The sequence below is a fragment of the Bos indicus x Bos taurus genome, chromosome 22, assembly GCF_003369695.1.
Source record: "Bos indicus x Bos taurus breed Angus x Brahman F1 hybrid chromosome 22, Bos_hybrid_MaternalHap_v2.0, whole genome shotgun sequence".
Classification (NCBI taxonomy): Eukaryota; Metazoa; Chordata; class Mammalia; order Artiodactyla; family Bovidae; genus Bos; species Bos indicus x Bos taurus.
Window position 1 is genome coordinate 19352167 of NC_040097.1, and position 22996 is coordinate 19375162.

General features: G+C 42.0%; 1 protein-coding gene across 8 annotated transcripts in view; it reads right to left on the reverse strand.

Moving 5' to 3' along the window:
• Positions 1-22996, reverse strand: part of FHIT (fragile histidine triad) — a 1526080-nt gene that overhangs the window by 191397 nt on the left and 1311687 nt on the right. For all 8 annotated transcript variants that reach the window (XM_027523187.1, XM_027523188.1, XM_027523189.1 and 5 more), the window contains one exon: positions 22517-22585. In XM_027523187.1, coding sequence (XP_027378988.1) covers positions 22517-22585 — 69 coding nt within the window. The remainder of the gene's footprint in view (positions 1-22516; positions 22586-22996) is intronic.

Sequence of the window (22996 nt, forward strand, 5' to 3'; positions counted from 1 at the left end):
CATGGGCAGAAGAGGGGGGCATTTTAAGGGAAAAGGGTTGCATTCTCTTTTCAGATGCTTGAAGTTTGAGCAACTTTTCCCTTGCATTTAAATGCCTGAATGAAACTAACCTAGAACCTCCCAAGTAGTAAGCCTTTTAGAAATGAGGTGACTATATAGAAAATGTTAATTGAAAATGAAAAAAGATGGCACTTGCAAACTTAGATATTTTATATTACTTTTTCCCCCAACCACTATGAAATCAACAAGCTCAACAACTCTGAAAAATTTTCAAATTTCAAACTGTATTGTAGATATTACAGAGCCACAATCTGAGTCATCTTGCACTTAACAAATAACCATGACAAGCATATCAGAGAATTTTAAAAAATTGAGTATGGAACTTCGCTGATAGAAAAGACAAAAAATCCAATTCTTACAACTTATTTAAAGGCTGTTCAATATTTCAAGAAGATTTATGATAGGTAAGTTTCAAGATAATTGTTTTCTATACCTAGATTATATTCTATAATCCTCAGACATCAGAAATCAAGTCAATTCACAAACTCAAAAGTGCAAATATTAATGCTATGTGGAACAGTATGGCCTGCTTTTTGGAAGCTACTGTGTGATTCTGAAACTGAATTTTTAATTAAACAGAAGGTGAAAGATCCAACCATCAGATGGTTGGTGGGTTCAACCATGGGCTCACTAACAGAACTCACCACCCCGCATCTAGGGAATATTTCCTTTTCAAAAGACCCCATTCTCTCTTCACATACTCTGACACTTGCTCTAAGAAAGAATAATTAAATGGTTGAACCTTCTTAAATGGAGAGAGGTGGATCTTGAGTGGACCCAGTGAGCCTTAAGGATGTGAACACAATTCCCTGTCTTGTGTATATACATGTATGTGTATGTGACTGTGTGCATACAACTTCTGGCACAAAATCAATCTTATTCGTTTACTAGACTTTGAGAACATTCTTCTCTCTACCTCAAGTTGGGTATTATTAACCTGAGACTTAAAAAAAATACTAATATTAAATGCAATTCTTTAAGGTATCTGTGTAAATATTTAAATTTTTTCTTAGCTAAGAACTCCCCAGTCTTCAGCAGCATTCTCAAAGGGGTCTGTACTCAAATGGATCGAGAACCATAGCCAGTGGGAGCCCTAAAAATCAAAGACACTGAAAATGTATTTAGTGACTGTATGAGACAAAGAGCCAAATTGACAGTGATTCTTGGGATTGGTTCCCAGAAGTCCCAATCACTCAGTGGTCAGGTTACAGCTATGTCTCAACTGCCCCCATGATTGTGTGTACATGCTCATTTGCTTAGTCATGTCCAATTCTTTACGACCCCATGACGTGTAACCCCGTCAAGCTCCTCTGTCCATGAGATTTCCCAGGCAAGAATACTGGAGTGGCTTGCCATTCTCTTCTCCAGGGGATCTTCCCAACCCAGGGATCAAACTTGCATCTCTTTTATCTCCTGCATTGACAGGTGGGTTCTTTCCCACTGAGCCACCTGGGAAGCCCCACTTGTTTGATTTTCCCTCCCTATTATTCTCATATCCAGTGAATTATTATCTTATTTCCAACCATAAAATAACATTCCAAGGGCTTTAGAATCAATCTTAGAACAGTCTTTCCTCCTTTTGAAAGGCTATTGTTGTCACTTTGAAAACTGTAAATAGCATTCAAGATGATATTTAATTTTTCCTTTGTGCCAGCATATAGTGGAAATGTCTAAGTTTTGAAATAGTAGGGAGCTCACATTCCATCTGGTATGTTTTCATTTCATCTCTCCTTCTCAGTGAATTTTAAAAGTCAACTGCGGTGTCAATATCCTTTCCGCTATGCTAATGCGGCCTCCGTGCGGAAATCAAAGGGAAGGAGTCCTCAGGGCCAGTGGTTCTTTCTCAGTTGAACTAGTTAGTGTCATGGAATTGCAGAGTGTCAGAGCAGAAGGTATGCTTAGAGGTGACCTGGATGAGACGAATGCCTCTCAGTTTGATGACAGGGAAACTGAACCCAGACAAAGGGAGCTGACCAGGGTCTCATTAGCAGCGGTGCCAGGACGTGAGCCTCTACAGGCAGGAGGGAAGGTGGTCATTTTGCAACTGGACCTCTGTCACAGCGCACTGCCCTGCAGTACTCAGGGGTTCCTACTCTCTCCATACTCACTGTCGCTCATTTCTTAGCCAGAGGAGGCAAGTTAGTATTTCAAAGCACTCACTGACGTGTCCTTTCGTTCTTGACTCTCTGCTGGCTGAGTGAAAGCATCTCTACTGGGTAACGGTAGTCTCCTGCCCTCACCAACTTGGATTCTAAGTGCAAAAGGCAGTGTGAGAGAGAAATAATTCACACAGGACTAAGGAAGAGGGATTAGCTCTACCTGCCTGTGCCCAGACTTGAATAAAAAAAAAAACAACAACAACAACAACAACAACAGAAGTTTCAAACTGGAGCAGGATCAGAGTTAAGAGAGAGAAACCCAGAAAGAGAGAAAGCAAGTGTATGTACTAGGGCGACACACTCTACTCTTCCCCTTACCCCGAACTCCAGGCTGAATCCTGAGTTTTCCTGATACAATAAGTCCCCTATGTTCGAACGAGCTCTGAGAGCGTGTTCATAAAGTCCAATTTGTTCATAAATGCAAAAAAGTTAGCCTAGGTAGCCTACAAACACAGTTGGCTGTAATAGGTTTATAATAATTTTCAGCACAAATAATACATAAAAAACAAACACAGAAATAAAGAAGACACTTTTAATCTTACAGTACAGTACTCTGGAAAGTACAGCAGTACCAGCCACATCACTGCTGCGTTTACACTTGCTTTTGGACATCCTGGGCTTGAATTAAAGATGCTATGCCACTGCGCTCTATGCAGTGTGGTTGTAAAGTACACAAAGCACAAGCACCTACAGAGGATGCACATATGTGACAATGTACAGCAGACACGTGAACTAACGAACGTGATCGGACATGTGAACACATGTTTTTGTCTTTGAAAGTTCGAAACTTGAAGGTTCATCGGTAGGGGACTCACTGTACATTAGTTTTCTGTTTGTTGCTATAACTAATTTCCACCAACTTAGTGGCTTAAAACAGCACCAATGTAACATCTAATAGTTTTGGAGGCCAGAAGTCTGAAATGGGTCTTAACCAGTTAACATTAAGGTATCATCAGGTCTGTGTTCCTCTCTGGAAGTCTAGGGGAAAATCTGTTTTCTTGCCTTTCCCAGTTTCCAGGGACTTCTTGCATCCCTTGGCTCATGGCCTCTTCCATCTTCAAGGCCAGCGATGACCAGGAGCTTCTTTCTCATGGTATATCACTCCTGATACCAACTCTTCTGTCCTCTTCCACAGTTAAGCACTGTGTGGTTATACTAGGTCCACTGGATAATCCAGGGTGATCTTCCTATCTTCAGGTCAGCTGATGGAAGTTAACACAACCTGTTACCTTAACTCTTCTTTCTCATGTAACATGTTTACAGGCTTTGGAGATTAGGATGCAGACAACGTTGAGAGGCCAAGATTCTGCCTTCTGGGTGACTAAGTGGAAAATACCGTGAAGAAAGAAATTTTCTTCTGCCCTTCTAGGTTCTTTTGTCTGGTCTAAGAATTAAACTGACATGAGACAGATGAACAGGAAGATACTGAACAAGAGTTTACTAACGTATACTTGGGAGAGACCCCAGAAAACTGAGGAACTTACCATAATGGCCCAAATACCCACCTTTGATACCATCTTCAACTAAAAATAAAAGGGGATATTTGGGCTGATGATTTGGGATTTCAAAAGGGAGGAAGGCAATTCACAAGACCATGGGAAAGCAAGTGTTTGGTAAAGAGATGTTTTTTGGGGTCAGGGAGAGACTTCCCAGGCGACACTAGTGGTAAAGCACCCACTCGCCGATGCAGGTGGATGTAGAAGACGCAGGCTCAATCCTGGGATCTGGAGGACCTCCTGGAGGGGGGCACGGCGACCCACTCTGTTCTTGCCTAGAGAGTCCCATGAACCGAGGGGCTTGGTGGGCTACAGTCCGCAGGGCTGCACAGAGTTGGACATGACTAAAGTGACTTAGCCAGAGACAACTGGACATGGAGAGTCCCTGATCTCTAGGCTCTGCCTCAAGATTCCCTCACCACACCTAGCCCATAACCTTGGCAGATATCTCCAATGATAGCTCTATTCTAGGAACTGATCCTTTACTAAATTCTCTGGGCATCTAAGAGGGAGATAAAAAGAAAGACTTCCTGAGTCTTCTGTTGGTTAAAAATCATCAACCTAAATTAATCTTCATGCCAAAGAGACAGGTTTCAGGAAGGCAAATTTTGCTCCCCCTACAAAATCTTCCCTTTGGATTTAGGGATCCAAGAGTAGAGTGGATTCGACTCTGCTCTCCCCATCTAGAACACTGACAGTAAACAGCTCTGTAAAGAAAGTGATGAAGGACTATGGTGACAGCATGAGTGGCTGCTGGGGATTCCTTGATCTCCTGAAGGCCTCAGGAAAGTTTGGAAGAACAGAACATTTCTTTGTGTGTGTGTGTATATGCTCATGAGAATAGTACTGAAAATCTGGCCAAGGGTACAAAGTAGGTGTCCTTCATGTGCTGAGACCAGAGGCCATATCAGGACCATGGACACCTCAGGGATGCAAAAGACCAATAATAGCCACCCTCAAAAGATGACTGTTCTCTTTATGGGTGTTGTCATGGACCAGGGATACACCCAAGGACCAGGAAAGGCAGATTACTTGGACACCAAATGCCAAAGAGCACATAATCCCTGTCCACCTCATGTGACAGAATGTTTACAACAGTTGGACCAGAACGCTGAATACAGAGATTATACACCAGAATGGGGCATAATTATAGGCTTGAGCTGACTGAGAAACCACTGAACCTGCATTGGAAAACCTGATTCTGGGATGATGAAATGGTTGCTATCATAGCTCAGATGTAAACTAAGTTTGGGGAATAAAGAGCATTTCATTTTTGTAATCATGCTGGTGATTGTTAAATTAATGACTGTTACACTCAAAATAAAGAAAGCTGAGCATCAAAGAATTGATGCTTTTGAAATATGGTGTTGGAGAAGACTCTTGAGAGTCCTTTGGACTGCAAGGAGAGCCAATCAGTCCATTCTAAAGGAAATCAGTCCTGAATATTCATTGGAAGGACTGATGCTGAAGCTGAAACTCCAATTCTTTGACCACCTGATGCAAAGAACTAACTCATCGGAAAAGACCCTGATGCTGGGAAAGATTGAAGGCGGGAGGAGAAGGGGATGACAGAGGATGAGATGGTTGGATGGCATCACCGACTCGATGGACATTAGTTTGAATAAGCTCCCTCCGGGAGTTGGTGATGGACAGGGAAGCCTGGCGTGCTGCAGTCCATGGGGTCGCAAAGAGTCAGACATAACTGAGTGACTGAACTGAACTGAACACTCAAATGACCCTCAGAAAGAGAAGAGATGACTCAGCAGTGGAGGGGAAATCCAAGACAAGATCAAATGGATGGGGAACTTGAGACCACAGGACATCACAGCGGTATGAGAGCTTGTATTAAGGTATCCTTTCCCCTGCCTCTCAGAGCAGGAAGTCAGGGAAAATGTTATCCTGAAAAAAAATTTTTTTTTTTTTCCAAAAAAGTCTCAGAGTAGAAGCCCCCAAAAGGCCATCCGTCAATTAAGTGGTAGGTCACAAATGACTATCTCCCATGAGATCCTTTCCAAAACTAAAGCCTGTGTCTTTCTGTTCACCACTTGGTTGCTGCTCAGTGTTTTCCTTACATTACAGAATTATTACTCAGTTATTATATAAAGTTTGGGAAATGCCAAGGAGTATAAAGAAAGAACGGAGAAGGCGATGGCACCCCACTCAGTACTCTTGCCTGGAAAATTCCACAGACGGAGGAGCCTGGTAGGCTGCAGTCCATGGGGTCGCTAAGAGTCAGGCACGACTGAGCGACTTCACTCTCACTTTTCACTTTCATGCATTGGAGAAGGAAATGGCAACCCACTCCAGTGTTCTTGCCTGGAGAATCCCAGGGACGGCGGAGCCTGGTGGGCTGCCGTCTATGGGGTCGCACAGAGTCAGACACAACTGAAGCGACTTAGCAGCAGCAGCATAAAGAAAGAAAGAGGAGTGATCTACGATTCCATTTGCCAGCCATGACCGCTTGCAATTACTAGGTACATCTGCTTCTACTCTATTCTTGATTTACATGCCACTTTCCCCCCTCAATATTATATTCCAATCTTTTATATTTCAAAACACTCATTTGTATATATGAACATATACCAGTAAAGGAGACTCTTCTATTATTTGGCCTTTAAATTATTTCCCAGGTGAGGATTATTCAAATTAAATAGAGAAGTTATACAAGCTTTACGGACCCATGCCCCAAGGTAATATGGACACTATCACACAGACAACAACATTTTTGAGCCCAGACAGGAGAAAATATAAATATCTATTATTCTCTTGGCAGGGTGTTACACATTTCCACAATATGAAGGTGCATGTGAACTGTTCCGTCTTAGGTTGGTCTATCTTAGAGAGCTAATGGAGCCCTCATTGGCCATTTAGCAAAGTAATTTCAAGTAGATTCCAGAAACCAGTACCAGGTCTAGAGCCAGTCTTTGTGATTTGATTCTGGAGTTACCAGCAAAGCCTTACTTCTAGTAAGCCTGATCTCAGCTTAAAAAATCTCATTCTTTTCCCATCAGGCTTAGCTAGTTTGAAAAATACTTTCTTATCTCAGGAAATGTAATACTTTGTACTGCTGTCCTCATTATGACGGCACAGGCTCTTTTTGTGGTTTGTTTGTTTCCCCTCAGTTTTACTCAGCAACGATTGACATACATCATTGTAGAGAGGAGGTTTCAATAGATAGGAAGGTATTCCCCCCGGCCCCCACCTCCCCCAAAAAAGAGGGAAGGGTGCAACTGATAAAAGAAAGCAATAGAGCTGAGGAATGGGAGGTCCGGGCTCTGAATTCAGAGGGCTGGGGCTTCAGCAGAACAAGTATCCCTTGAGAGCCTCTTCCATTAGACAGTGGGATTTACCGGGTATGAGGAGGTAGAAAGGACAGAAGTGAACATCTCTGGGCATTCTCAGAGGCAGCAGAGTAAACAAGAACTCAGACTCTGGAAAGAGAAAGCCTGACTATGAATCCCAGGTCTGTTTCTTATTCTTTCTATGACTTTGGAAGAATTACCAGGTCTTCACGTACCTCAGTGTTGTCATTACTTATCTGTTGGAGGCAAACGTGATTCCCTGCTCCGCCTGTATTTTACTGGATGCACTAATTCACCAGCATGCTCAGTCCTAATCACACCACATCCTCCCTCTCCACCGAACGGGGGGAACCAACCAAGGACACCTAACTTCTAACCCTGTAATTAAATGAACAAGTTTCATTCAGCCCTAGACCAGATCACCAATAGATGAAACCCCTTCAAGCTCCTTAAGCTCTTGATTCAGAGATGAGTTCTGAAAGAAGCCGCTATTCCAGGGCCACAAGGAAGGAAGGTAAACAGTAGACACATTATGTGGATGGGAAATGGTCTAAGAAGACAGGTCAGATTGCTCATCACATCATTTCAGGCTGCTAAAAATATTCAGCCTCCGATTTGACAACAGCCTGTTAGGGTGGGGATCCCCAACCCCCTAACCAGTCTGCAGCCTGTTAAGAACTGAGCTGCACAGCAGGAGGTGAGCGGCTGGCAAGCGAGCTCAGCTTCATCTGCCATTCCCCATCACTCTCATTACTGCCTGAACCATGGGAGGTGGAGGGCGGCTGTGTTAGGGAACTATTGATAGAAACCACCCACCTTGGCCAGGCCCACTTGCCTGAGGTGTCTAACAGCAGGAGATCCTGGTAAGGAACAGGGTGCTGCCACTGAAAGTAACTGGGAGAACTGAGGAGAGGCCAAGAGGAGGAGGAGGACATCAACTTTCCAGACTCCTTCTCACTGTCCGTCTTGGCTGAGAGATGCACGTGCCACCAGGAAGGACTCTGAGTGAGACTACGGGCCAAGCAAGACGATCGGCCAGACGTAACCCAGAAATTAACTCCATTATCATAAAGCCCGAGACTGTGAGCCACGTGGCAGAGCAGTTCTCCTGGGCTCCCTTACCCTGCTGCTCTTCGCCCAAGTGCCCCTTCTCAATGAAGTCTCTTGCTTTGTCAGCACATGTGTCTCCTCGGACAATTCATTTCGGAAAGTTAGACAAGAGCCCATACTTGGGCCCTGGAAGGGGTTCCCCTTCCTGCAACAAACTGGTATGGTCAAAACTACTGGAGAAGCCAGCTCAAAGTTCATACATGAATTTGACCCAAACATGCAAATTTCTCTTTAATACCTGAAGAGTTTTCTAAGAAGAACTAAAATTCTTTGAAAGGAAAAAGAAGATGCTGGATCAAGGCTTCATTTCAGTGTAAAGGGAATATTCTATGAGTTCCTTAGTTACTGCTAATGTAAGAAGGATTCACAACAGGTACTGGGGCAGCTGGCCTAGAAAATATTTATGGTCCATTGAGAGTTGTAAGCAAGGACTGTTTCTTTTTGAGGGGGGTGAAAAAAGGCAACAATTTCCTTTTAAATATTTTAGTGTGCTACCATGACATGAATACATTATAAGGCATGCAAAAGTATTTAAGAGGTTCAGCGTGCAAAACCAACTCAGAAAGGATGGCCTTGGAAAGTGTAGAAGCTTGGCTAGAGTGTGTTAATGACTTCTTCGTGTTAAACAAAAAGGCAAACAAACAAACAAAAAAACTATAATAAAGTTCCTAAATGGGTGCTAGGGGCTTATATACTAAAAGCAGAGAAAATGTCTAATTCTGGAAAATGCCAATTGCTCACATTTTAAATCTTGCATACTTGATTAGCAGTCATGTGTCAAGACCTCTGGGGTTGAGTGCAAAGCTAGGATGTGAGGTGTATGTGTGTGTGTATGTATGTGCAAATGTCTCTAAAGTTGAAAACAGTTCTGGAAATTGTTCGAAGTTTAGCACTGGAAGGTAGAGCCTCTAGGAAAAACACTTATTTCATTATCCTCGAGTTTTCCATGAAAGGGAAGTTAATATTTGCCTCAGACCAAAGGCTTTGTAGTCAAACAAATTTTAGTATAAACAAGTTTGCCACAAGCTGGCTAAAAGGTAAGGCAAACACCCTCTGTGAGACTTAGCTTCCGTATAATGGTATTAATGATACTTATCCAGTAAGGTTTATAAAGATTAAAGTAATATATGCATAGCACCCAGCATAGATTCCAATCCACTGTGGACTCTCATTAAATAACAATACTAATTCTATTATTATTTTTCATTAGTCTTCTCCCTAGGAACAAAGATGAAGAACTAGAATCATTTATTACTGTTAATCTGTTGTCTATCCATTAGCCCAAATCTATTAGATTTTTTTCTCCCCATTTCAATATGAGGAACATGAAAGACATTGAGATTTAAATAGCAATTCACTATTAAAGAACTTGTAACAAATTACTGTATTGATCCAATGCATAGAATCTAGACCTATGCATGTGTAGGAGCCTTTTCGAGATTTTTCATTAGAAAGAAAATTAGGCATCTTTCAACTTGCTCTTTTAAGTTGGGGGTGGGGTCATAAAAATCTCTATAAAGCACTGCTTGCCACAAATCTAAAGCAAGTTGAAAGACAGAATGAAACCCTAAGTCAGAATTTCTTCTTCTTGGAAAGGAGTCCTTCACTGTGTTTGAATGTCTGGAGAGTGTGGGCTGCATACTTGGGGCAGCTTAAAAATTTAATGTACTCACAGATTACTGAGCTGCTGTGTCTGTGAAGGCTTCTCACCCACAGGCATGCGTGATAAAAGTCATAAGCAATGACACTGAACCTGTATGATCTCCCCTTAAGGGGTTCTTTGGATTTCAAAAATCTCTGGGGTCTCCAGCGAAGGTGGTATCTGTCCCATGAGACTCCTCATCACTCCCACCAGCTTCTTAGAATGCTTCCGACATGCCCTCAGGGTGATGATGATGATAACATCAATAATTACAACCATTATCAAAGCTAATATTTACTGAGCATTAACTGTCCACCAGGCATTGTTTTAGGGCTTTACATGTAATAACACTTAATTATCACAGCAGCCTCATCACACTCCCCATCTTACAGATGAGGGAATTGAGATACAGGAAAAGTTGGGCAACTTGTACAAGAACACAGAGTTGAGAATGAACCCCAGGAGATCTGGAGTCAGAGCCCCAGTCTCAACCCCTAGATGATGATACTGACTCAAAAAGCCATTCAATGTGTTTCTTTTCAAAAGTGGAACAGGAAAGTTCAGCCATCTGAATAATGTTTAACTGGGCCACCCTTAGAAAAGTGATGACCTTCAGAAACAGTGGTTAAATGGTCCTCCAAAATTCATGGATTGTTCTTGGAGCATCCCTCATGATATTATTAGCAGAAAGATAAAAAAATAATAATAAATAAACTTTGTGTAGCAGGATCCATTTGGTTATCTTTGAGGTCCTTTCAACCTTTAAAACTTCAACAAAGTCTTGATCAAGGATGATAGAACCTAACCCAATTATTACATGACATAATTCTTATGTTATCATTTTCAAGACCAGGGAAAAGAAATGACTGTCCTCTGGATGTGGAGGATAAGGGTGAACAAATTGAGAGGTTTTATATCAAACCACACCTTATGAAAACTAATGAGGCTAACTGGATTGAATAAATTGTGGAACTGCACCACCCAGTCTGGGAGACACTAACCACATGGAGCTAGTCTGAGTTGAGCTGTGCTGGAAAAGCTAAAAACACTGGATTTCAAGAACTTAAACAAAAAAGAGGTGCAACTATCTCACTAACAATGGCTTATATTAGTTACATATTGAATGATAATATTTGTGCTATACTGGATTAAAAATTGTATCATTACAGTTAATTTCACCTATTTCTTTTCTCTTGTTTTAATGTGAGAGCTGGACCATAAAGAAGGCCGAGAGCCAAAGAACTGATGCTTCTGAACTGTGGTGCTGGAGTAGACTCTTGAGAGTCCCTTGGACAGCAAGGAGATCAAAACAGTCAATCCTGAAGGAAATCAACCCTGAATATTCACTAGAAGGACTGATGCTGAAGCTGAAGCTCCAATGCTTTGGCCACCTGGTGCAAAGAGCCAACTCACTGGAAAAGACCCTGATGCTGGAAAAGATTGAGGGCAGGAGAAGAGGGTGGCAGAGGATGAGATGGTTGGATGGCATCACCGACTCAATGGACATGAAATTGAGCAAACCCGTGAGTTAGTGAAGGACAGAGAGGCCTGGCCGGCTGTAGTCCATGGAGTCACATAGAGTTAAACACAACTTAGCAACTGAACAACAGCAAATGTGGCTACTAATCATTTTTAATTGTGTACGTAACTCATAGTCTATCTATACGGGGCAGTCTTGCTTTAGAATGCAACGTGCAAATTTCAGACTGGGGGCACTGAAGATAGATGTAACCCGATAGTAACAAAAGCACACATTGTGGTCACCCAAGCTGCAATTACAAATGCCAGGCTATGTTTCCAGGGTTCTATGTGCCATTCTCTGAAGCTGGCAACTCAGAGGCCTATTGTTCATCTCTGCTTGTGTACAAGACACGATAGTTTTAAAGACTGAGCCCTGCTCCAAGCTAAGGGGTAATGGGATTTATTTACAAAGGTTATTTGAATAAGTTCATCTTTCTTCGTTTAATGAATGACAGATGAGAACTGAAAAACAGCAAAGGCCTTTTCAAATGCTTTGGGGCTTTAAAATGGTGCTATTATCTTCCTTTCCACCCTAATTCTTGCTTATTTTGCTTTTCTTCTTTAAAAGAGAGATCAAGCGAAATATTTAGGGGCTTTCCTCTTTGAGGCCGTTGTAATTTATATTGATAGAAATGTGTCAGCGTTTAATCCATATCTTTCTTCTTCTTGCTGTATTTATCCATTTCTGCTCAGCACTTATTCCTCCTATAATTTTTTTCCTATCCCCAGAGAGTGTTCTCAACTCTCCAAGTAAAATGGATTTGAAAAAATTTCTTATGGGTGACGTTTATTTAAAAAAAATATTAAAAAAAAAACTTCTTTATTAAAAATATGTATTTATATATTTATTTGGCTGTCTCACATCTTGGTTGTGGCATGTGGCAACCAGTTCCCTGATCAGGGACTGAAACCAGATTCCCTGCATTGGGAATAAGGAACCCCAGTGTTGGTTCAGCCCTTGAACCAACAGGGAGTCCCCTTATGGGAGATCTTGATAGTTGGCTTTAGTGGGCCATGAGCTCCAAAGTTATCAAAACTTTTTCAGACACTCCTCGTAAGAGATTGTTCATTGATAGCTATGCTAAGAACTATGGTTACAAACCTAATTAAGACTACAAAAAACACAAAGATGTCTCAGTCTTCAAGTCTTGATATTAATTGAGGTTTGACACAATTAACAGTAACTAAGAACAGAATTGTGAGAAAAAGACAGACAGAAAGATACCCTGGCAACAAGACTTCTTACAGCAGATATCGTCCACCTTAACTAGCAAGTACCTTATATGTTTCTGCTGGAATGTGTCTGTTTGTAGAGAGCATTCCCAGTGGAGGGCACACACAAAGCCTTATTTAGGAAATAAGGAGGGAGGGTGCCTAGGACAGTTTGACGCAGTGGTTTTACTTGGTACTAGGGAAAGACTAACATTTAACTCATTTTCTCTTGCTTATTTCTCACTAACATGTAGCTGAGCATATTCAACTGAGAGAGAAGAGCAGCTTTGGGAAAACCCCAGGGTAGCAGTCCTTTGGAAACTGACTCTAGGAAAAACCATAGAGGTGGCATCGTTTGCCTTTCAGCTCATCCTGCAGACCCTTGTCCTCTCATCGTCAGCTACTCTTCTGCCTTCTTCCTTCTTTTTCTCCTCTGAAGTGACCAGTGATGCCATGATTTGCTCTGGAGGCCCCCAGCCCACCATCATACCCTTCCATGCTTCTCAACATTCCACATGTGTAGACTCCACCAAATGTGAATAATCTGAATTACATCCTCCCTGAATTCTTACCTCTACTAGGAAAAATAGGTGGAAATAATTTTTAACCAGATAAAGTCTACTCTGCTAACTGTGTTTCTCTAATCCAAAGGACATATAGATTGAACTCAGTAATAATCTGATACAGGTAAGCGTAAGCCAGATGTCTACCAAGATCTTTTATCATTAAAATAGCTTTCGAAAGACCCCTCGGAGATCCACTCAGTGAGAATTTGAGATCATTCAATTACCACTATTATGTATTTATTTGCTGGTTATGTCATACCCAGCTTCTTTGAGTTAAAAGTTCTCATGAGCTGAAGAGGAAGCAAAGGCGTATCCTTAACAAGTGGTGCTGGGAAAACTGGTCAACGACTTGTAAAAAAATGAAACTAGAACACTTTCTAACACCATACACAAAAATAAACTCAAAATGGATTAAAGATCTAAACATAAGGCCAGAAACTATAAAACTCCTAGAGGAAAACAGGCAAAACACTCTCTGACATACATCACAGAAGGTCCTCTATGACCCACCTTCCAGAATATTGGAAATAAAAGCAAAAATAAACAAATGGGACCTAATTAAAATTAAAAGCTTTTGCACAACAAAGGAAACTATAAGCCAGGTGAAAAGACAGCCTTCAGAATGGGAGAAAATAATAGCAAATGAAGCAACTGACAAAGAATTAATCTCAAAAATATACAAGCAACTCCTGCAGCTCAATTCCAGAAAAATAGATGACCCAATCAAAAAATGGGCCAAAGAACTAAACAGACATTTCTCCACAGAAGACATACAGATGGCTAACAAACACATGAAAAGATGCTCAACATCACTCATTATTCAGTTCAGTTCAGTCGCTCAGTTGTGTCCGACTCTTTGTGACCCCATGAATCGCAGCACGCCAGGCCTCCCTGTCCATCACCAACTCCTGGAGTTTACTCAAACTCATGTCCATCGAGTCGGTGATGCCATCCAGCCATCTCATCCTCTGTCATCCCCTTCTCCTCCTGCCCCCAATCCTTCCCAGCATTAGGGTCTTTTCCAATGAGTCAACTCTTCACATGAGGTGGCCGAAGTACTGGAGTTTCAGCTTTAGCATCAGTCCTTCCAATGAACACCCAGGACTGATCTCCTTTAGAATGGACTGGTTGGATCTCTTTGCTGTCCCAGGGACTCTCAGGAATCTTCTCCAACACCACAGTTCAAAAGCATCAATTCTTTGGTGTTCAGCTTTCTTCACAGTCCAATTCTCACATCCATACATGACCACTGGAAAAACCATAGCCTTGACTAGATGGACCTTTGTTGGCAAAGTAATGTCTCTGCTTTTCAGTATGCTATCTAGGTTGGTCATAACTTTTCTTCCAAGGAGTAAGCATCTTTTAATTTCATGACTGCAGTCACCATCTGCAGTGATTTTGGAGCCCAGAAAAATAAAGTCTGACACTGTTTCCACTGTTTCCCCATCTATTTCCCATGAAGTGATGGGACCAGATGCCATGATTTTTGTTTTCTGAATGTTGAGCTTTAGGCCAACTTTTTCACTCTCCTCTTCACTTTAATCAAGAGGCTCTTTAGTTCCTCTTTACTTTCTGCCATAAGGGTGGTGTCATCTGCATATCTGAGGTTATTGATATTTCTCCCATTGATCTTGATTCCAGCTTGTGCTTCTTCCAGCCCAGCGTTTCTCATGCTGTACTCTGCATATAAGTTAAATAAACAGGGTGACAATATACAGCCTTGACGTACTCCTTTTCCTATTGGGAACCAGTCTGTTGTTCCATGTCCAGTTCTAACTGTTGCTTCCTGACAAGAGGCAGGTCAAATGGTCTGGTATTCCCATCTCTTTCAGAATTTTCCACAGTTTATTGTGATCCACACAGTCAAAGGCTTTGGCATAGTCAATAAAGCAGAAACAGATGTTTTTCTGGAACTCTCTTGCTTTTTCCATGATCCAGCGAATGTTGGCAATTTGATCTCTGGTTCCTCTGCCTTTTCCAAAACCAGCTTGAACATCTGGAAATTCATGGTTCACATATTGCTGAAGCCTGGCTTGGAGAATTTTGAGCATTATTTTACTAGCATGTGAGATGAGTGCAATTGTGTGGTAGTTTGAGCATTCTTTAGCATTGCCTTTCTTTGGGACTGGCACTCATTACTAGAGAAATGCAAATCAAAACCACAATGAGGTACCATTTCACGCCAGTCAGAATGGCTGCTATCCAGAAGTTTACAAGTAATAAACGCTGGAGAGGGTGTGGAGAAAAGGGAACCATTTTACACTGTTGGTGGGAATGCAAACTAGTACAGCCACTATGGAGAACAGTGTGGAGATTCCTTAAAAAACTGGAAATAGAACTGCCATATGACTCAGCAATCCCACTGCTGGGCATACACACAGAGGAAATCAGAATTGAAAGAGACATATGTACCTCAATGTTAATCACAGCACTGTTTATAATAGCCAGGACACGGAAGGAACCTAGATGTCCATCAGCAGACGAATGGATAAGAGAGCTGTGGTACATATACACAATGGAGTATTACTCAGCCATTAAAAAGAATATATGTGAATCAGTTCTAATGAGATGGATGAAACTGGAGCCTATTATACAGAGTGAAGTAAGCCAGAGAGAAAAACACCAATACAGTATACTAACGCATATATATGGAATTTAGAAAGATGGTAATGATAACCCTGTCTGCAAGACAGCAAAAGAGACACAGATGTATATAGAACAGTCTTTTGGACTCTGTGGGAGAGGGGAAGGGTGGGATGATTTGGGAGAATGGCATTGAAACATGTATATTATCATATGTGAAACGAATAGCCAGTCCAGGTTCGATGCATGATACAGGGTGCTCGGGGCTGGTGCACTCAGATGACCCAGAGGGATGGGATTGGGAGGGAGGTGGGAGAGGGTTTCAGGATGGGGAACATATGCATACCCATGGCGGATTCATGTCAATGTATGACAGAACCAATACAATATTGTAAAGTAATTAGCCTCCAAAAAAATAAATTAATTAAAAAAAAAAAACCAACAGGTAGCAAAGTTTTCAAGCCGAAATTCTCCAACACCGCAAAACGCATGATGAGGACATCATTGAACCCAGAGGAAAAAAGCTAATTAACTGTCTCAATGAAACATTTCTTCCCTTTTGGAGAGTCAACTGGGGACCCATGGACTTTGAGCCCATTGTCAAATGGTGTGTGAAAGAGATCCAAGTTCAACAATAAATATTATCAGCAATATAATAGTTTTCTGCAGCTCTCAGGGCCAAATGACCTGCATTTTAGCAAATTGATTTTGTTCATGCATTGTGTTTAGCCAAGCAATTGTTTCCCATGATATGCTTGAACCTACAGTTGCTCTGTCTATGAAATTCATGGTTGAGTTTTTCCAATTGCTGATTGCTAGTCACATTGGCTTTAATAATAGTCACTTGCTTAGTCAGTAATGGGTTTTATACACAGTGCACAATCACAACCATTCAATGTCACCCATAAACATTTAATGAATTGTCCAATACAGTTATGAGAGTTGCTTATTTGGGACACAGCTAGGGCAAGCCTTACTGGGTTAATGAGATGATGTAGCATGGCATTAAGCAAGGGGTGTTTCCATTCCCCACAGTAGCTTTACATGATCTCTTATCCAAGGACACATTTATGTCATTATCATAATCTTCATCAACTTGTCAAGATAATGGAGGGTCCACTGACTTCAGAGAAAGTCTCATGTATTTCATGGAAATTTAAATAACTAGAAAGGGTCTAGGAGCACCATATAAATAAGATCTGCATGGAGAACTGCAAAGACAGGGCTTTACGAGAGGTCTGGCCTTGGAAAGGATGGAGCTTGAACTGTTTTGAGGCAGACAAGACAGACTAATCTTCTGAAATAAGGAGTATAAATTACTGAGCAAAATTCATAAGGGAAAACTCAGGACAGAGAGCTGGAGGAAGAGCAGATGAAGATAAACTCAGAAACGATAATCAAGGTTGGAAAGAAAGGAGGAGAAACTTTAGTGCTTTTTGTCAGCAAATCCCACATATGTGTTTGTTACAGACAAGCAAGTTTGGGTTTGAGAGGGGGTTTCTTATCAGCTTTGACATTGCTTAGCAATCAGACAAGTTTATAACGACTTCACCAAGCCCTTCTGATGTGCCGCAATCTGTAGCCCTGTGTACACTGATTTCTGGTCTACAGACTTCATTCCATCAATGCTCCATTACATTAACCTCAGATGGCTGATAATGCCATGTCAGAATCTCAACTAATGTAGCTATGAATTCATAAATCGACCTTCTGAAAAGCAAGATGTTCTCTTCTTTTAAATTATGTAAGGACTAGTAGGGAATTTCAAGTTTCTCTATTTCAACGCCCTGTTCTTTCAGGTATTCACTCATTTAACAAGTATTTATTTACCTGTTGGGTATCAGATTAGGTCCCTGTTCTCATGGCTTGATAGCACAGTTGGGGAAGTGGGCAGTGAATAACACACTAAGTTATTTTGAGTGTGATGTTATGAAGAAATAAGCATGGAAATACAATAGTCTTACCACAGAGGGGAGAGGGGATTAGCTATCTTAGATGAGGTGCAGGAGGATCAGTAAAAAGGACTCTTGGAGGAAGTTATATTTGTACTTGGATTTGGTAGAAGATATGGGAGCCGCATGAAGGAGAAGAGAAAACGGAAGAAGTCACAGGTGAGGAAAACAATCTATACAAAGAACAAGAATTTGACAAAAGCAAGTGGTGAGAGAGAATGAGACTGAGAGGAACTGGGGACGTGGGCAGACCCTCTGTTGACGTGAAAGGACTCGCCCAGGGCATTGTAAACAAGGGAGCAAGGAGGTGAAGCAGGTGTTACAGGTAAGTGGCATGCAGACTGGATGGAGGATACTGGGGACTAGTGATATTTGAAGCGTGAGCCATGACATAGAGATTGCAAACTCAAATGCCTTCAAGGGCCAAGCAGGTGAAAACAAGTGGGGCGAGTCAGGTAAGAGGCCAACAGTGGCTGTGACCCAGAGAGTGAGTGACATGCCTAATAGCATCCGGGCTCATTAAAAATGTGTTGCAGGCAAAATAGAGCCTGTCATTAAAAAACTCTTCACAAGCAAAATAAAACACACATGAGGAGGCAAACAAAGCCTGTGGAACATCAAAGGCAATGCAGAGCCAGAGGAAAACCAGGAAGGAGGCTGGGAAGAAGATTAATCATTCAAGTAATCGCATGCAAGTCAAGGAAGAGTTATTGCTTATATTTCCATGAACTGAACAAGAAAGACTATTTTTTATTAGGAAGTAACCCAAATGCTGGAATACTAACAACAAAAACCCTAACCCTAACTCTATTTGTTACAGAACTTATGTAACCTAAAGATGAAATAGCCAGATAGGTAAAAACAGGAGTCACAGAACCATGTGGCCCATCCAAGAACTGGATTGACAAGTCGTCCGGAAGAAACACAGCCATCCTCTCCATGCTTGCATAGGTCCAGTGATGGGAAGCTCACCCCCTCGCAAGGCACTCTAAGCGTTTAGAAGTTTCTATCAATTTGACTTGCTCTTCTGTGGAACTGGTGACTGCCTCCTGGACGCCTAAGAGTTCCAGATCTGCTCTCTGGAACCATTTAAAACAGCTTCAATACCTTTCCTACCTGCCAGCCCTTCAGGTATTTAGAAATGGTAACCTGTCACTGCCTTCCCTCTACGAACCACACATGTTCTTCAGACAACACATCTTCACCTTCAGTGACTCCCCAGGTAACTGTTTCCGGGCTCTGTCATCCCCATCACCTCTCTGTGAACCTTCTCCGATTTGTCACCATCCTTCTGCAAATAGCGCCTGGGGAGAACACAGCATTCCTAGCCCATTTGTAATGCAGAGCTTCTGCAGGCATCAGCTTCTATTTCTGCAGCAGTGGGGATACAATTACGCCTTACGGAGCTCTGTCTCCTGCTGTCCCCACTCCACTCCCGGCCCTCCCAGGCAGCCTGTTTGCTGTGTTTCATGGAGAGATGCATAATCTGGAGCCAGTGCTCCCACCAGGATAAAGAATGCTGCCCCTCATCGCTCCATCACTCCTGATTAAGATCACTCAGTCTAATGTCCGTTACGTCTTGTACCAATAACGCCTGTGTAATGCCTCATGTTTCTCATGCTGCTTTCTAGACATTATCTTATTATGTGCTCAAACTGGAGATGTATTTTTGCACAAAGAGGAAGATGAATCTCAAAATGCATGATTTAAAACAGAGGGAAAATTGGATATCTGACCCTTGAAAAAAGTGCTCAGTGGGGGCATCCAATAACCTGGCTTCAAATCCAGGTTCTCCATTGACCCACTGTGGCTGTTTTTGTTTTTTTGAAAAACAAAACAAAACTAATAGCATTAATAAGAAGAGAAACAGTTACTTACTAATAAATGCTTAGTATGCACCAGTCTCTGCAGTAAGCTTTTCATGCAGTCCTCAACCTTTTCAGCATCAGGGATCAATTTCATGGAAGGCCATTTTTCCACAGACCATGGGTAGAGGGGATGGTTTCCGGATGATTCAAGCATGTTCCATTTGTCGTGCACTTTATTTCTAATCTAATGTTGCTTCTGATCTGACAGGAGGTACAGGTTTACAGTCTGGAGGCTGAGGACCCCCGCAGTCACGTCATATATTACATGCAACAACATTTTGAAGAGTATGTTTTATATGTATCTGCATTTTAAAGGCAAGGGGATTAAGTGACTTGTCCAATGTCACACAAGCAGTAGGTGGCACTGGAATTGGAACCTAACTCTGGCTGTCTCCAAAGTTCAATCTCTTCAAGTTTCTTAGCAGTTTCCCTTACTGGGTACTTATAACTCACCAAGTAATGGGAGGAAAAAAAAAAAAAAAACTCTTTTAGCAATTACCTCTCCTGAGAAGCTTCTCCTAATAGGTAGGAGGTAGGGACACGTGTTGTGGGGCTGGAGACCCCGGGAGAGGGTGCGCACGAGAGCAAAAGTGTGAGAGGGGAGAGAAAGGCCACGTGCCAACCTTGACCTTGGGCTCCGTGTCTCCACCAGGGCTGAAAGGTAGCCCTGCAGCTTTTGTCACAAGCACATTTGGAATACAAACAAGATTTCAAGGTGACAGTTCAGTCTAAGAAAACAGTGTTTTCAAGTACTTTTAATACCACTTTAGCAGTATTCACTTGTATATAAATCATGTGCTAATGTATTCATTAAAATAGCCTGTACGTGGCAACATTTTATTAACCTCAGTTTATGCTAATAAGATCATTACTTGGATTTTTTCAAAATGCATCTCTTTTATAATTACTCCATAATTCTAATTTTCTTCCAACTCAAACTAAGCCCTTACTAACCCCCAAAATACATTCCACATCCAATGAAAATGAGTTCAGTTTAAAATACTATAGGACATAGCTTTGAGATAGTATACATTTGGGAGGAAAGCACATTCCCAAGCCTAGCCATGCATCAGAATCTCCTGGGGACTTTCTTATGCACACACAATTACTGACTCTTATGTGGCTCTGTAATATACTGGTTCAGTATTTCTGGGAATAGGACCTCTTGAGAACTGAGATTTGCAGCAATTGGTCTACAGAGCAGCACTTAGGAACCAGTGATTAGACTGTGTCTACCCTACACAGGTGGACTGCAGCCCTTGGGAAACACAGGATACCTGAGACAGTGAGAGATGCCCCAGACATGCTCACTTGTCACCTCAGAGAATTCAGCAACTCCCAGATAAATGATTTATAAGTCCCATTACTAACTGTTGACCTCTTGATCTTAATTTTCAGGGTTTGGGTAGCCATTTTAATAGTTACTACAAAGAAACCTTATAAATACAAATATATTTTTAAAAGATGCATAAAAATCCCTATAAATTAAAAAAGTTTCTGACTGCTGGAAACCAGGTGGGAATCATCACAGAGGTCGAGTACCATGACAAACAATTAAAATTATAAAATGTGTTTGAAACATCATTCTCAAAGGGATAGAACAGGAGTGTCAAATAAATGGCTCCTCTCTCATATTTGATACCCATGGCAGATGCATCCAGAACAGCCTCAGAACCCTTCCCAACTAAGCACCCCAGGCCCCTACTACCATCTGATCAGCTCTTACATGTGGGGAACATATGTGCCCTTTCCTAGCTAGAAGAAATAGTCACACTGAAATCATTTCTTTTTTCTTCACACCAACACATCTATTACAGACTGCACAGTTCACGTAGCACAGACAGACACACCCAGGTTCTCATGTAGGTGTGGTCCTAGGAGCAGATCTCCTGGCTCTTGCTGTTCATCTCTACACTGGGGCCACACTTATATCTTTGAAGGGAAGTAATAAGTTAACTGCTCAGTGCTTATGACACAGGGGTCACCCTCTTATTGTTGGGTGAAACACTGACTGAGGCCACCTGCCCTGGCCAGGAAGACACATGAATGAGTCACTTGCATGGGTTACCTTACAGCAGGAGGTCCTGGTTAGGGACTTGGAACTAACAAACCACCATAAACCCGAAGAAATCAGGAAAGGTCCAAAGGAGAGAGGAGATGCCAGTCCATATGTCTTACCAACCTTCCAGAGTCCTCCTGGCTGGAATCCATCTTGGCTGAGCCATGCGTGGGCCACCCAGAAGGGTTAGGGTTAGGGGTTGGGGTTAGGGTTAGGGTGAGGGTTAGGGTGAGGGTGAGGGTAAGGGACTCGGAAGGGACTCTTGAGTCAGAATGATTGGCCAGAGACAACCCAGAAACTAATCCCATCACCATAAAAGCCGAGGCTGCGAGTCACGTGGCAGAGCAGTCCTCCTGGGTTCCCTTGCCCTCCTGCTCTCCAACTAGGCGCCTCTTCCCAGTAAAGTGTCTTGCTTTTTAGCCTGTGTGTTTCCTTGGACAATTCACTTCTGCTTGTGAGACAAGAGCACACTCTCAGGCCCTGGAAGGGGTCACCCTTCCTGCAACATTATCGTTCAAATCAACCTAGTTTCTGCTGGCCACAATTCAAAGTTCCACTCTGAATAAATGCTATTAGGAAAGACAAACTGGATTTCAAAGTGGTTTTAAAACTAAATGTAGTATTCAACTAAAAAAAAAGTCATACATCAATCTGCTCGGTTTCCATTGGTGGCACTCTAAATTACCTCCTATGGAACCTCTGCGCTGTATCTCCACACAAATGTCCAGTGCCCTGGTAAATGACAGGGCAGAAATCACAAGGACACCTGGCTTCTGCCAGATTTCATTTGAAAAAGAAAATCATTGTAATTCATTTGCCTTCAGTTTCTGCAGTGGCCATTCTTGGCCTCTACAGCCCCTTTCCAAGTCTTACTGGGTAGAATATCACTGAAGACCACACCTCCAGTGTTCCTGATTCATCAGATTGATTTCATCACTCTGATGGCACCAGTGATCAAACAGTAAGATCAGAGAGAGCAGACCTACCGCATCATAGATGCTGTCATTCCTGTGAAAGTCTCCAGCCTTCCTTGGAAGAATGTGGACGTGAACATGCTGAAAAATAAAAGAAAGAATAAAATGTGATTATTTCCTCATATATTTCGAGACTTGACAGCGATGCTCTCGTGAAGTCCAATTACTCCACATGGGTTCCTGCTGGATTATTTTTCAGAGGAAGATGATTATCATCTCCAGTAATCATATCTGAAATCTGCAGAGAGGAGAGAGGCAAAAAAACAAGACAGGACAATGTGGTGGCATATACGAGAGTTTGAGTGAAATGCCAGTGTTTTAGGGGCTCTGTGGAATTATTCATAGTTGTCAGTCTTGGTTGTATTTAGCCAGTGCTTTGAAATGACAGCACGTCTTCAAAGGTGACCATGGCGACTCTGAAACTGAGAAATGAGAATTGGCTAACAGAGAACTGCATAAGCAAAGAGCAGATGAGCGAGAGTAGAAAGGATT